Source organism: Pristiophorus japonicus, chromosome 1 (genome assembly GCF_044704955.1).
Source record: "Pristiophorus japonicus isolate sPriJap1 chromosome 1, sPriJap1.hap1, whole genome shotgun sequence".
Classification (NCBI taxonomy): Eukaryota; Metazoa; Chordata; class Chondrichthyes; family Pristiophoridae; genus Pristiophorus; species Pristiophorus japonicus.
Genome location: NC_091977.1, coordinates 349,805,554 through 349,820,614, shown reverse-complemented (window position 1 = coordinate 349,820,614; position 15,061 = coordinate 349,805,554). Strand labels below are relative to the sequence as shown.

The 15,061-nt window shown below is 45.6% G+C and overlaps 1 protein-coding gene across 1 annotated transcript in view; it reads right to left on the bottom strand.

The window, feature by feature from the left end:
• The window catches only part of amph (amphiphysin), a 541,139-nt gene that overhangs the window by 253,474 nt on the left and 272,604 nt on the right, over positions 1 to 15,061 (bottom strand). Inside the window, exon 3 of the mRNA XM_070890365.1 lies at positions 446 to 500. Coding sequence (XP_070746466.1) covers positions 446 to 500 — 55 coding nt within the window. The remainder of the gene's footprint in view (positions 1 to 445; positions 501 to 15,061) is intronic.

Genomic DNA, 15,061 nt, shown 5'->3' with positions numbered 1-15,061 from the left:
AAGCAGAAGATGAATTTAACAAGCCTTGATGCCCAATCATGGTCTCCTTTCTGTTTGAACAAAACCACGTGAAGTCCAACTATTTCTTACACATTATATTGAAAAATGGGGGGGGGAAAGGCTTGCAGGCTTTATAACCAATCCTACAAGGAGCCAAACTAGGTGGGACTGTGGGCTGGAGATGGGGCTACAACTGGTGGTGGTGATTCTCCAACCCATGATCCTTTGGAGTGAGGCCCCTCCAGTGAAAGTGCAGAGGCACTGAATAAACCCTTATATATTGTAACTAACGGACTAGGCAGGACTGCTGAATATTTTAGCATTTGAGAATGATAGGTACCAGGAACCGAGCCACTAGGTAGAAAAGGATTGCTGGATAATTAGGAGTCAAATTCCACGTCAAGTACACAAATCATAAAAAAGAATATCAGAATTGTGTTGCAACCTTTCACTGCAGTTAAATAGCCCCGTAGTTCCCTCTGTAGACGACTGCCTTCAGCCTGAAAAAAGCACAAGAATAAAAAAGTCTTCAGTCAGTGAGCAATATGTAGAAAGCATTACAATTTAATGATAATATACACAGTTCATTATTGAAGCAAAAAGTGACTCAGCAATTGTTCAGCAAATCAGATTGTTTCCTGCCCCCACCCCGTGAAAAGCACCGAACAGACCACCAGCGATGTTTTGCAAAATGAACTCTGTCACAGTCTAGCTTCTGAGAAGGTCGATAAAAATGACAATTCCAGTTATCTGTTAGAGACGCAATCTCACACAAAACATCGGCCTCTCTAAACCAAAATTAAAATGAAAGGAAGCTATCAGGAAAACATTACAGCCTTATAGAGCTCAACCTGCTCATGATTGTTTGTAATTAGTCACTTTAAAATGGTGTCATAAATTTCCAAGCCAGTATTACGAGAGGGATGGAGTACAAAAGCAGGGAGGTCCTGCTGCAACTCTACAGGGTATTGGTGAGGTCGCACCTGGAGTACTGCGTGCAGTTTTGGTCACCTTACTTAAGGAAAGATATACTGGCTTTGGAGGAGGTACAGAGACGATTCACCAGGCTGATTCCGGAGATGAGGGGGTTACCTTATGATGATAGATTGAGTAGACTGGGTCTTTACTCGTTGGAGTTCAGAAGGATGAGGGGTGATCTTATAGAAACATTTAAAATAATGAAAGGGATAGACAAGATAGAGGCAGAGAGGTTGTTTCCACTGGTCGGGGAGACTAGAACTAGGGGGCACAACCTCAAAATACGGGGGAGCCAATTTAAAACCGAGTTGAGAAGGAATTTCTTCTCCCAGAGGGTTGTGAATCTGTGGAATTCTCTGCCCAAGGAAGCAGTTGAGGCTAGCTCATTGAATGTATTCAAGTTACAGATAGATAGATTTTTAACCAATAAGGGAATTAAGGGTTACGGGGAGCGGGCGGGTAAGTGGAGCTGAGTCCACGGCCAGATCAGCCATGATCTTGTTGAATGGCGGAGCAGGCTCGAGGGGCTAGATGGCCTACTCCTGTTCCTAATTCTTATGTTCTTATGTTTACAGATCCAGCACCCCTCAATGAAGGTCAGCTATGGTCCATGTTGCTGAGGAGACCACTGAATAGTCTTAATGGCCTTTTGTTTCTTCGCTTCATGCCTACTCACCTCAAATCTTGCTCCACATTTGTCCACACCAGGTATTTGCTGGGAGTTTTCCTCTCCAAGTACCAATCTGGGTACTTGAGCACAAAGTCTAGGCTATTACTTGAGTGCAGTGCTGAGCGAGGTGTTGGAGATGCCATCTTTCAAATGAGACTTTAAACCAAGACCCCTTCTACCATCTCAGGTGGACATAAAAAAAAACCATGACACTATTACGATAAAGAGCAAAGAAATTCTTTCTAGTCTCCTGGCCAATATTTATCTGTCAACCAACACCTAAAAACAGATTTTTATTTGTTCTGGGATGTGGGCGTTGCTGGCAAGGCCAGCATTAATTACCCATTCCCAATTGCCCTTGAGAAGGTGGTGGTGAGCTGCCTTCTTAAACCCCTGCAGTCCTTGTGGTGAAGGTACTCCTAGGTACTGTTAGGCTCGGAGTTCCAGGATTTTGACCCAGCAACAATAAAGTAACAGCACTATAGTTCCAAGTCAGGATGGTGTGTAACTTGGAGGTGTTGGTGCTCCCATGCGCCTGCTGCTCTTGTCCTTCTAGGTGGTAGTGGTCGCGGGTTTGGGAGGTGCTGCCGAAGAAGCCTTGGCGAGTTGCTACAGTGCGTCTTATTGACGGTACACAATACAGCCACAGTGCGCCGGTGGTGGAGGGAGTGAATGTTTAAGATGGTGGATGGGGTGCCAATCAAGCGGGCTGCTTTGTCCTGGATAGTGTCGAGCTTCTAGTGTTATTGGATCTGCACTCATCCAGGCAAGTGCAGAGTATTCCATCACACTCCTGACTTGTGCCTTTTGGATGGTGGAAAGGCTTTGGGGAGTCAGGAGGTGAGACACTCACCGCAGAATACCCAGCCTTTGACCCGCTCTTGTTGCCATAGTATTTATGTGGCTGGTAGAGTTAAGTTTCTGGTCAATGGTGACCCCCCCAGTATGTTGATGGTGGAGGTTTTGGTGATGGTAATGCCGTTGAATATCAAGGACAGGTGGTTAGGCTCTCGCTTATTGGAGATGGTCATTGCCTGGCACTTGTGTGGCACAAATGTTATTTGCCACTTATCACCCCAAGCCTGAATGTTGTCCAGGTCTTGCTGCATGTGGGCATGGACGGCTTCATTTTCTGAGAAGTTGCGAATGGAACTGACACTATGCAATCATCAGTGGACATCCCCACTTCTGGCCTTATGGTGGAGGGAAGGTCATTGATGAAGCAACCGAAGATGGTTGAGCTAGGACGATGTCCTGGAGCTGTAATGATTGACCTCCAACAACCACAACCATCTTCCTTTGTGCTAGGTATGACTCCAGCCAGTGGAGGGTTTTCCCCCTGATTCCCATTGATTTCAATTTTACTAGAGCTCCTTGATGCTACACTCTGTCAAATGCTGCCTTGATGTCAAGGGCAGCTACTCTCACCTCACCTCTGGAATTCAGCTCTTTTGTCCATGTTTAGACCAAGGCTGTAATGAGTTCTGGAGCCAAGTGGTCCTGGTGGAACCCAAACTGAGCCTCGGTGAGCAGATTATTGGTGAGTAAGTGTCGCTTGATAGCACAATCGACAACACCTTCCATCACTTTGCTGATAATTGAGAGTAGACTGATGGGGTGGTAATTGGCCGGATTGGATCTGTCCTGCCTTTTATGGACAGGACATACTGAGCAATTTTCCACATTACATAAAAACATAGAAACATAGAATAGGTGCAGGAGTAGGGCATTCGGCCCTTGGAGCCTGCACCACCATTCGATAAGATCATGGCTGATCATTCACCTCAGTACCTCTTTCCTGCTTTCTCTCCACACCCCTTGATCCCTTTAGCCGTAACGGGCATATCTAACTCACTCTTGAATATATCCAATGAACTGGCATCAACAACTCTCTGCAGGGAATTCCACAGGTTAACAACTCTCTGAGTGAAGAAGTTTCTCCTCATCTCAGTCCTAAATGGCTTACCACTTACCCTTAGACTGTATCCCCTGGTTCTAGACTTCCCCAACATTGGGAACATTCTTGCTGCATCAAACTGTCCAGTCCCGTCAGAATTTTATATGTTTCTATGAAATCCCTTCTCATCCTTCTAAACTCCAGTGAATACAGGCCCAGTCGATCCAGTCTCTCCTCATATGTCAGTCCAGCCATCCCGGGAATCAGTCTGGTCAACCTTCGCTGCACTCCCTCAAGAGCAAGAACGTCCTTCCTCAGATTAGGAGACCAAAACTGAACACAATATTCCAGGTGAGGCCTCACCAAGGCCCTGTACAACTGCAGTAGGACCTCCCTGCTCCTATACTCAAATCCCCTAGCTATGAAGGCCAACATACCATTTGCCTTCATCTCCACCTGCTGTACCTGCATGCCACCTTTCAATGACTGATGTACCATGACACCTAGGTCTCGTTGCACCTCCCCTTTTCCTAATCTGCCGCCATTCAGATAATATTCTGCCTTCGTGTTTTTGCCACCAAAGTGAATAACCTCACATTTATCCACATTATACTGCATCTGCCATGCATTTGCCCACTCACCTAACCTGTCCAAGTCACCCTGCAGCCTCTTTGTGTTCTCCTCACAGCTCACACCGCCACCCAGCTTAGTGTCATCTGCAAACTTGGAGATATTACTCAATTCCTTCATCTAAATCATTACTGTATACTGTAAATAACTGGGGTCCCAGCACTGAGCCCTGCGGCACGCCACTAGTCACTGCCTGCCATTCTGAAAAGGACCCGTTTATCTCGACTCTCTGCTTTCTGTCTGCCAACCAGTTCTCTATCCACCAATACCATGTGCTTTGATTTTGCACACCAATCTCTTGTGTGGGACCTTGTCAAAAGCCTTTTAAAAGTCCAAATACACCACATCCACTGGTTCTCCCTTGTTCACTCTACTAGTTACATCCTCAAAACATTCTAGAAGATTTGTCAAGCAGGATTTCCCTTTCACAAATCCATGCTGACTTGGACCGATCCTGTCACTGCTTTCCAAATGCGCTGCTATTTCATCTTTAATAATTGATTCCAACATTTTCCCCACTACTGATGTCAGGCTAACCGGTCTATAATTATCCGTTTTCTCTCTCCCTCCTTTTTTAAAAAGTGGTGTTACATTAGCTACCCTCCAGTCCATAGGAACTGATCCAGAGTCGAAAGGAGTGTTGGAAAATGCCAGTTGTCGGGTAGATGCCAGTTTTGTAGCTGTACTGACACAGCTTGGCTAGAGGCGCAGCTAGTTCTGGAGCACAACAGCTGGGATATTGCCGTAGCCCATAGCCTTTGCTGTATCCAGTGCACTCAGCCGCTTTTTGATATCACGTGGAATGAATCGAATTGGCTGAAGGCTGGCTTCTGTGATGGTGGGGATCTCAGGAGGAGGCCAATATGGATCATCCACTCGGCACTTCTGGCTGAAGATGAATGCAAACGCTTCAGCCTTGTCTATTGCACTTGCATGCTGGGCTCCACCATCATTGAGGATGGGGATATTCATGGAGCCTCTTCCTCCCGTTAGTTGTTTCATTGTCCATCACCATTCACGACTAGAAGTGGCAGGACTGTGGAGCTTTGATTTGATCCGTTGATTGTGCGAATGCTTACCTCTGTCTATAGCATGCTGCTTCTGCTGTTTAGCATGCATGTAGTCCTGTGCTGCAGCTTCATCAGATGTCTATCTCATTTTTAAGTACACTTGGTGCTGCTCCTGCCATGCTCTTCTGCATTCCTCGTTGAACTAGGGTTGGTCTCCTGGCTTGGTGGTAGTGACAGAGTGAGGGATATGCCAGGCTATGAGGTCACAGATTGTGGTGGAATACAATTCTGCTGCTGCTGATGGCCCACAGCGCCTCATGGATGCCTAGATTTGAATCTATCCCATTTAGTACAGAGGTAGTGCCACACAATACGATAGAGGGTGTCTTCAGTGTGACTGTGCATTGATCACTGCTACCAATGCGGTCATGGACAGATGCATCTACGACAGGTAGACTGATGAGGACGAGGTCAGGTAGGTTTTGCCCTCGCGGTGGCTCTCTCACCACCTGCCGCAGGCTCAGTCTGGCAGATATCTCCTTCAGGACTCAGCCAGCTCAGTCAGTATTGGTGCTACCGAGCCACTCTTAGTGATGGACATTGAAGTCCACCATCCAGAATATATTCTTTGCCTTTATAATCTGGCAATTATCCCATTGCTGTTTGTGAGACCTTGCTGTGCATAAATTGGCTGCCAGATTTCCTACATTACAACAGTGACTGCTCTTCATTGGTTGTAAAGCTCTATGAGACATCCTGTGGCCGTGAAAGGCAATATTTAGAAGTTCATTCTTTCGGCCACCCTTTCTACCAGCTCAGCTACTGTTAAGAAATCCTATGGCAGCCTAAAATAAACCATTCTACTATGGCCATGTCCTATTTTGTAAGCTGAGATAAAACACTTAGCCATACCTACTGACAAAAGAATTGAAATGATTTACCACCATTAGCTAATCTGTTCAGTGGCTGGAGATGGAATGCTCCATCGCTGTTGGAAAGTGTTTCCAACAAACTTAAATGGAGCATTCCACTGTTGTTAGCCAGTTAGTCAATCACGTGGATCAAATGGACCATTCCACTACATACAGCATTCCATTGAAAATTCCAAAATGGATGGGCTGTACCAGGATGGATGGGTTTATCTGACAGTGGAGGCTGCGAGTGGGGCCCCAGAAATAGAGACACGCGGCAGCTGGCATTATTTCCCTGTTTTAAAATACAAAGATGTTGCGCAAAAGTAAGTTCTTGCTCAAAGGATTGATTTAGAATGGGAAAAAAATCTGATCGATAATCACATCTCCTGATGGAGAAGCCAATATGGACACAGAAATGGATTAACATTGCCACTCTATGAAGAAATGAAGAACCCCCTGAGGAATAACGAAAGGTCAACAATAAAGGGATAAAAATTACACTACATCCACTCCTGGCACATAACGTGAAATTGTGCATTCCCCGCCTGTGATTTTCTATCCATAATGGAATTTTTATCTCAAGGTTCCCTGTATTTTGTCCTTGTGAAGTTCTACCATGATCTCACTCTGAATGGCAATGTGGTACACTGTAAGGGGAAGAGCTGTTAGGTTAATTTGGATTTTGGGTTCCATTCAGGCTTTGTAGCCCAATGTTAAAACTGCAGAATACAAATCAAACTGTTTTCCTCAATGCAGTCAATATCATTCTGCAAGGTCATAAAGAGAAATAGTCTATATTATACAGAACAGGCAATTACTGGTACCTTTAGATTTATGTACTGCTGAATGAATACACAAATCATCACAGACCATCTCTAATGGCTAACTTTCCAAGTATATACTGGCAGCGAGGAATCTTGCCTGTCAGAAGTCCATATTGGAAGAGTGTAAGTGCGCTGCCCACAGAAATCATAAGCGCTGCACGCATGATTTTCAAATATATGGTGCCAGCAGACACGATTCCAAGCCAGCTGCCCCCATTTGAGGAAATGATCATATATGTGTGGTCCCTGTCTCTCCAACTATAGCAGAGATCAGCCAGGAGCACCATTACAAGGCTGTGAAAACCTTTCTCAGCACATTGTGAGAGTCTCCTTGGATGCAATGCCATCACCAAGCCACAACTATTCCCGCTCTCCAAAACTAGACAACCAGAGATCAGCACCACAAGATGACATACCTCAGCACCTCTAGACTACATCATGCATCTGGCACTTCCTCCAGCAATTAGACGTTGTTCTTGATGCGGTGACGAACATTGGTCACTAACAAGATCTGTATCACCACAATGAGAAAATAAACTGCGGATAGTTTCTCCACAACGATCTCTGACCCAATGTGGCTAATGTTGTGTATGGTGAAAGAGTCAGACTGAACACTGTGAGCTCAAAGTAAAGTGTGACCTTAGTCTTTTATTGCAGGTCTCCAGAGTGCCTCTCCAACCTGTGACACCGCCTTAAATACCTGTGCTCCCAAGAGATTATGGGATCCCTTGGGATTCCAGGGGATGAGCCCTCTGGTGGCTGTACAAAGTAAATACAAATATACATATATAACAACACACCCGCCAAAGTCAATAGTGTAACTATTTACAATGTGAGTCAATCTGAGGCCATTCTTGCCCTGGTTGATTGTCTCGGTGTGAAAGCTGGTGTTGTTGAATCATTTGTTGGGCCCTTGCTGGGCTGCCTGGTGTGTTGGGCCCTGCAGGGCTGCTGTGGATGATGGGTTCTGCTTCGTGGTCAACCGTGGTGCCGGCTGCCACTGGTGCGTATGTTGGGGGATCAAAAAAGGAAGGGTCCAAGGTGGGTTGCTCAGGATAGTCCGTGAATCTGAGTTTGAGTTTGTCCAAGTGTTTCCGGTGAATGAATCCATTTGAAAGTTTGACCCGAAACACCCTACTCCCCTCTTTGGCCATGACAGTGCCGGGAAGTTACTTGGGACCTTGTCAATAATTTAATACAAATACAGGATCATTGATTTCAATCTCGCGTGACACATTTGTGCTATCATGGTATGTACTTTGTTGAAGCCGCTTGCTCTCTACCTGTTCATGTAGATCAGGGTGAACTAACGAGAGCCTTGTCTGAAGTGCTCTTTTCATGAGCAGTTCAGCAGGTAGGATCTCTGAGAGCGAGTGGGGTCTCGTGCGGTAGCTAAGCAGGACTCGGGATAGGCGAGTCTGCAGTGAGCCTTCAGTTACCCTCTTCAAGCTCTGCTTGATGGTTTGCACTGCTCGCTCTGCCTGACCATTGGACGCTGGTTTAAACGGGGCAGATGTGACATGTTTGATCCCGTTACGAGTCATGAATTCTTTGAACTCAGCACTGGTAAAACATGGCCCGCTCACCAGGACATCGGGTAGGCCGTGTGTGGCAAACATGGTCCGCAGGCTTTCAGTCGTGGCAGCGGATGTGCTAGCCGACATTATCTCACATTCAATCATAGAAACATAGAAACATAGAAAATAGGTGCAGGAGCAGGCCATTCAGCCCTTCTAGCCTGCACCGCCATTCAATGAGTTCATGGCTGAACATGAAACTTCAGTACCCCCTTCCTGCTTTCTCGCCATACCCCTTGATCCCCCGAGTAGTAAGGACTTCATCTAACTCCCTTTTGAATATATTTAGTGAATTGGCCTCAACTACTTTCTGTGGTAGAGAATTCCACAGGTTCACCACTCTCTGGGTGAAGAAGTTTCTCCTTATCTCGGTCCTAAATGGCTTACCCCTTATCCTTAGACTGTGACCCCTGGTTCTGGACTTCCCCAACATTGGGAACATTCTTCCTGCATCCAACCTGTCCAAACCCGTCAGAATTTTAAACGTTTCTATGAGGTCCCCTCTCACTCTTCTGAACTCCAGTGAATACAAGCCCAGTTGATCCAGTCTTTCTTGATAGGTCAGTCCCACCATCCCGGGAATCAGTCTGGTGAATCTTCGCTGCACTCCCTCAATAGCAAGAATGTCCTTCCTCAAGTTAGGAGACCAAAACTGTACACAATACTCCAGGTGTGGCCTCACCAAGGCCCTGTACAACTGTAGCAACACCTCCCTGCCCCTGTACTCAAATCCCCTCGCTATGAAGGCCAACATGCCATTTGCTTTCTTAACCGCCTGCTGTACCTGCATGCCAACCTTCAATGACTGATGTACCATAACACCCAGGTCTCGTTGCACCTTCCCTTTTCCTAATCTGTCACCATTCAGATAATAGTCTGTCTCTCTGTTTTTACCACCAAAGTGGATAACCTCACATTTATCCACATTATACTTCATCTGCCACGCATTTGCCCACTCACCTAACCTATCCAAGTCACTCTGTAGCCTCATAGCATCCTCCTCGCAGCTCACACTGCCACCCAACTTAGTGTCATCCGCAAATTTGGAGATACTACATTTAATCCCCTCGTCTAAATCATTAATGTACAATGTAAACAGCTGGGGCCCCAGCACAGAACCCTGCGGTACCCCACTAGTCACTGCTTGCCATTCCGAAAAGTACCCATTTACTCCTACTCTTTGCTTCCTGTCTGACAACCAGTTCTCAATCCACGTCAGCACACTACCCCCAATCCCATGTGCTTTAACTTTGCACATTAATCTCCTGTGTGGGACCTTGTCGAAAGCCTTCTGAAAGTCCAAATATACCACATCAACTGGTTCTCCTTTGTCCACTTTACTGGAAACATCCTCAAAAAATTCCAGAAGATTTGTCAAGCATGATTTCCCTTTCACAAATCCATGCTGACTTGGACCTATCATGTCACCATTTTCCAAATGCGCTGCTATGCCATCCTTAATAATTGATTCCATCATTTTACCCACTACTGAGGTCAGGCTGACCGGTCTATAATTCCCTGTTTTCTCTCTCCCTTTTTAAAAAAGTGGGGTTACATTGGCTACCCTCCACTCGATAGGAACTGATCCAGAGTCAATGGAATGTTGGAAAATGACTGTCAATGCATCCGCTATTTCCAAGGCCACCTCCTTAAGTACTCTGGGATGCAGTCCATCAGGCCCTGGGGATTTATCGGCCTTCAATCCCATCAATTTCCCCAACACAATTTCCCGACTAATAAAGATTTCCCTCAGTTCCTCCTCCTTACGTGACCCTCTGACCCCTTTTATATCCGGAAGGTTGTTTGTGTCCTCCTTAGTGAATACCGAACCAAAGTACTTGTTCAATTGGTCTGCCATTTCTTTGTTCCCCGTTATGACTTCCCCTGATTCTGACTGCAGGGGCCCTACGTTTGTCTTTACTAACCTTTTTCTCTTTACATACCTATAGAAACTTTTGCAATCCGCCTTAATGTTCCCTGCAAGCTTCTTCTCGTACTCCATTTTCCCTGCCCAAATCAAACCCTTTGTCCTCCTCTGCTGAGTTCTAAATTTCTCCCAGTCCCCAGGTTCGCTGCTATTTCTGGCCAATTTGTATGCCATTTCCTTGGCTTTAATACTATCCCTGATTTCAGTAGATAGCCACGGTTGAGCCACCTTCCCTTTTTTATTTTTACGCCAGACAGGAATGTACAATTGTTGTAATTCATCCATGCGGTCTCTAAATGTCTGCCATTGCCCATCCACAGTCAACCCCTTAAGTATCATTAGCCAATCTATCTTAGCCAATTCATGCCTCATACCTTCAAAGTTACCCTTCTTTAAGTTCTGGACCATGGTCTCTGAATTAACTGTTTCATTCTCCATCCTAATGCAGAATTCCACCATATTATGGTCACTCTTCCCCAAGGGGCCTCGCACAATGAGATTGCTAATTAATCCTCTCTCATTACACAACACCCAGTCTAAGATGGCCTCCCCCCTAGTTGGTTCCTCGAAATATTGGTCTAGAAAACCATCCCTTATGCATTCCAGGAAATCCTCCTCCACCGTATTGCTTCCAGTTTGGCTAGCCCAATCTATGTGCATATTAAAGTCACCCATTATAACTGCTGTACCTTTATTGCATGCACTCCTAATTTCATGTTTGATGCCCTCCCCAACATCACTACTACTGTTTGGAGGTCTGTACACAACTCCCACTAACGATTTTTGCCCTTTAGTGTTCTGCAGCTCTACCCATATAGATTCCACATCATCCAAGCTAATGTCTTTCCTAACTATTGCATTAATCTCCTCTTTAACCAGCAATGCTACCCCACCTCCTTTTCCTTTTATTCTATCCTTCCTGAATGTTGAATACCCCTGGATGTTGAGTTCCCAGCCCTGATCATCCTGGAGCCACGTCTCCGTAATCCCAATCACATCATATTTGTTAACATCTATTTGCACAGTTAATTCATCCACCTTATTGCGGATACTCCTTGCATTAAGACACAAAGCCTTCAGGCTTGCTTTTTTAACACCCTTTGTCCTTCTAGAATTTTGCTGTACAGTGGCCCTTTTTGTTCTTTGCCTTGGGTTTCTCTGCCCTCCACTTTTCCTCATCTCCTTTCTGTCTTTTGCTTTTGCCTCATTTTTGTCTCCCTCTGTCTCCCTGTATAGGTTCCCATCCCCCTGCAATATTAGTTTAACTCCTCCCCAACAGCACTAGCAAACACTCCCCCTAGGACATTGGTTCCGGACCTGCCCAGGTGCAGACCGTCCGGTTTGTACTGGTCCCACCTCCCCCAGAACCGGTTCCAATGCCCCAAGAATTTGAATCCCTCCCTGCTGCACCACTGCTCAAGCCATGTATTCATCTGCGCTATCCTGCGATTCCTACTCTGACTAGCACGTGGCACTGGTAGCAATCCCGAGATTACTACTTTTGAGGTCTTACTTTTTAATTTAGCTCCTAGCTCCTTAAATTCTTTTCGTAGGACCTCATCCCTTTTTTTACCTATGTCGTTGGTACCAATGTGCACCACGACAACTGGCTGTTCTCCCTCCCATTTCAGAATGTCCTGCACCCGCTCCGAGACATCCTTGACCCTTGCACCGGGGAGGCAACATACCATCCTGGAGTCTCGGTTGTGTCCGCAGAAACGCCTATCTATTCCCCTCACCATCGAATCCCCTATCACTATCGCGCTCCCACTCTTTTTGCTGCCCTCCTTTGCAGCAGAGCCACTTGGACTACACGTCTACAACCACAAGGAACATTTTACCCAAGAACGGACCTGCATAGTCGACGTGTACCCTAGACCATGGTTTGGAGGGCCAAGACCATAAACTTAGCGCGCCTCCCTGGGTACATTGCTTAACTGCGAGCATGTATTACACCTGTGAACGCAGGACTCTAAGTCCACATCGATACCGGGCCACCACTCATGGGATCTGGGCTATCACTTTCATTATTACGATGCCTGGATGGGTACTGTGGAGGTCATTGATGAAGGTGTCTCTTCCCTTCTTGGGGACCACTACTCGATTGCCCCACAGAAGGCAGTCTGCCTGTATAGACAATTCATCTTTGCGCCGCTGGTACGGCTTTATCACTTCCTGCATTTCCACTGGGACACTGGACCAGCTCCCGTGAAGCACACAGTTTTTGACTAGAGATAATAAGGGGTCCTGGCTTGTCCAGGTTTTAATCTGCCGAGCGGTGATGGGTGATTGCTCACTCTCAAATGCTTCCATAACCATGGCTAGATCTGCGGGCTGTGCCATTTCCACCCCCGTGGTGGGCAATGGCAGCCTACTGAGAGCATCGGCGTAGTTTTCTATGCCTGGCCTGTGGCGGATGGTGTAGTTGTATGCGGACAACATGAGCACCCATCTCTGGATGCGGGCCGATGCGTTGGTATTTATCCCTTTACTCTCGGAGAACAGGGATATAAGTGGCTTATGGTCAGTTTCCAATTCGAATTTTAACCCAAACAGGTAATGATGCATTTTCTTTACCGAATAAACACATGCTAATGCTTCTTTCTCAATGCTGTAGGCTCTCTCAGCCTTAGACAGGCTCCTGGATGCATAAGCAATCGGTTGCAGTTTCCCGAAATCATTACCTTGTTGCAATACACTCCTGACGCCATATGATGATGCATCACATGCTAGTACCAAACGCTTACATGGATCATACAACACAAGCAATTTGTTTGAGCATAACAATTTTTTCGCTTTTACAAAGGCATTTTCTTGGCTTTTGGAAACATAGAAACATAGAAAATAGGTGCAGGAGTAGGCCATTCGGCCCTTCGAGCCTGCACCGCCATTCAATGAGTTTATGGCTGAACATGCAACTTCAGTATCCCATTCCTGCTTTCTCGCCATACCCCTTGATCCCCATAGTAGTAAGGACTACATCTAACTTCTTTTTGAATATATTTAGTGAATTGGCCGCAACAACTTTCTGTGGTCGAGAATTCCACAGGTTCACCGCTCTCTGGGTGAAGAAGTTTCTCCTCATCTCAGTCCTAAATAAGAACATGAGGCATAGGAGCAAGAGTAAACCATTTGACCCCTCGAGCCTGCTCCGCCATTCAATAAGATCATAGCTGATCTGATCATGGACTCAGCTCCACTTTCCTTCCCGCTCCCCATAACCCTTTACTCCCCCTGCCATTCAAAAATCTGCTTCTCCACCTTGAATATATTCAATGACCCAGCCTCCACAGCTCTCTGGGGTAGAGAATTCCAAAGATTCATGACCCTCAGAGAAAATTTCTCCTCATCTCCGTCTTAAGTGGGCGACCCCCTAATTCTAGAATCCCCCATGAGGGAAAACATCCTCTCAGCATCTACCCTGTCAAGCCCCCTCAGAATCTTATATATTTCAATAAGATCACCTCGCATTCTTCTAAACTCCAATGTGTATAGGCCCAACCTACTCAACATTTCTTAAGACAACCCTTTCATCTCAGGAATCAACCTAGTGAACTTTCTCTGAACTGCCTCCAGTGTAGTTATATCCTTCCTTAAATACGGAGACCAAAACTGTACGCAGTACTCTAGGTGTAGTCTCATCAACACCCTGTACAGTTGTAGCAAGACTTCCCTGCTTTTATACTCTATCCCCCTTGCAATAAAGGCCAACATTCCATTTGCCTTCCCAATTACTTGCTGTACCTGCATACTAACTTTTTGTGTTTCATGTATGAGGACACACTGATCCTTCTGTATCGCAGCATTTTGTAATCTCTCTCCATTTAAATAATATTCTGTTTTTCTATTCTTCCTACCAAAGTGGATAACCCACATTATACTCCATCTGTCAAATTTTTGTCCAATCACTTAACCTATCTATATCCCTTTGCAGACTGTGTCCTCCTCACAACTTGCTTTGCCACCTATCTTTGTATCGTCAGTAAATTTGGCTACAGTACAATCGGTCCCTTCATAAAAATTAATATAGATTGTAAATAGTTGAGGCCTCAGCACTGATCCCTGTGGCATTCCACTAGTTTGCCAACCTGAAAATGACCCATTTATACCGACTCTCTGTTTTCTGTTAGTTAGCCAATTCTCTATGCTCATATTACCCCCAACACTGTGAGCTCTTGCCTTATGCAGCAACCTTTTATGTGGCACCTTGTCGAATGCTTTTTGGAAATCTAACTACACTGCATCTACTGGTTCCCCTTGATCCACCCTGTTCTTTACATTCTCAAAGAACTCTGATAAATTTGTCAAACACGATTACTCTTTCATAAACCTTGTTGACTCTGCTAGATTGTATTTTGGTTTTCTAAATGTCCTGCTGCTACTTCCTTAATAATGGATTCCAGCATTTTCTCTTGAAATGATCAATGAGAGTTGGTACGAATGAGAGTTGGTAGTGGTGCAGAAAAATGATGGTGAAATTGATACAAGTTGGAGGGCACTGTAGATCAAAGTGGCGGAAAACCCCACAAGTCAACGACCAGCAAAGCTGAAAATCCAGTAAGTTGAGTCAGGAGACAGCAAGTGAAACAGCAACTGCTAGCCAGAAGCTAACAAAGTTGAAAAACCAGTAGAAC